Genomic DNA, 1,284 nt, shown 5'->3' with positions numbered 1-1,284 from the left:
TGAGTCAAGTCGCGATGGGTGTCTGAAAGAAAAGCAAGAAAAATTTCAGTTTGTCATAAAATCATTATATTCGTTCGTGTTATGACCAATGTCATTAAGAAACGAACAATGTATTTTGGTGCCGAGGAATGATCTCCTCGTGAGTGGCTGTGGTTTCCGGAAATTCACATTCTCAGTAGTGAGAATTTCTGCGGGAGTCTTTGAAAGAGGAGTCAACCTGTTGGGACCTCGACTCGAGGGTCCCCCTTTGTTCTTGTTGCCGATGAGGGATCTTGCATCGAATGGCTTTGATGCTTCCGTGTTTGGCTGAAGTCTTGACCAGATTGGTCCCTTTGCCTGCTTATTGGGTCTTGGAGTTTGAAATTCAACTTTGAGTTTTTGTTTTGAATTATTATTCCCCTATATTTTTTCAGTGTAGGAAAATAACTTCGCCGCGGTCATAATATCGTCACATTCTTTCGGCATTCCATCCCTACCAGTGAGTTGCGGATCAACTCGTCACACCTGACATTCTTGCGGAAGGCACCGCGTAGCATGTCTCTGCTGATCCCACAAATGTTAAGACTTTCGTCATTGAACCTGGTAATAAAATCTTCTATGGATTCATTATCACAGCGGATAACATCCAAAATTTCTGACTGATCGAGCGTGTGCTTCTTCTGTTGGCTGAACTGTTGCGAAAATTTCTTCACCAGATCATCCAAGCTGCAGATTTGACCGTCAGGTAACTTCTCAAACCATTCCCTCGCTGCCCCTGTTAGTGACAATGCGAACATATAACAACAATAAGGGAGCGTCCATCCGCTCACACCACCTACCGCCACGAAGTTTTGGAGATGATCACTTGGGTCAGTCATGCCATTGTATTTACCCACCGAAGTAGGTATCATAGCATTGACAGGAAAAGGTGTTGTCGCAATGCTTGCTATAAATTTCGACTTCTCTGCAAAGGCTGCTGGGCGGTATGGCTTGGTGAAATCTTCCTCAGCATCACTATGATACTCGGTGCGGCGGACTACGTCCCACGGACGACTGCTTATGCCCTTGAACTCATTCTACTATCACCCGTGTAGAAACTGTAGTTTCCCGGGTGATACGTTGAGTCATAACTGTCATACTAATCAAAGTAAGACGGCATCCGCATGTCCATGCGAGGACGAGGGCGCAACCTTCGTGGTTCAACAAATTCTTGCTCAGTTTGTTGATTGTGGCAAATCTGACTTCCCCTCACCGCTGGAGGAGGAGGAGAAAAAGATCTCTGGGGAGATTCTTCGTAAGTCAGAG

The 1,284-nt window shown here is 45.4% G+C and overlaps 1 protein-coding gene across 1 annotated transcript; it reads right to left on the bottom strand.

The window, feature by feature from the left end:
• Nucleotides 1–437: 437 nt before the first annotated feature.
• LOC143590041 (uncharacterized) lies at nucleotides 438–857 on the bottom strand. Its single transcript, XM_077070640.1, has one exon. It carries the CDS (start codon nucleotides 855–857, stop codon nucleotides 438–440), a length of 420 nt encoding a protein of 139 aa, XP_076926755.1.
• Nucleotides 858–1,284: the final 427 nt, after the last annotated feature.

Source organism: Bidens hawaiensis, unplaced genomic scaffold, assembly GCF_021521415.1.
Source record: "Bidens hawaiensis isolate Kalapana, Puna unplaced genomic scaffold, B.hawaiensis_p1.1 tig00038113_1, whole genome shotgun sequence".
In the NCBI taxonomy this organism is placed as follows: Eukaryota; Viridiplantae; Streptophyta; class Magnoliopsida; order Asterales; family Asteraceae; genus Bidens; species Bidens hawaiensis.
The sequence above is the reverse complement of the archived record's forward strand: the minus strand, read 5'-3'. Positions and strand labels throughout refer to the sequence as shown.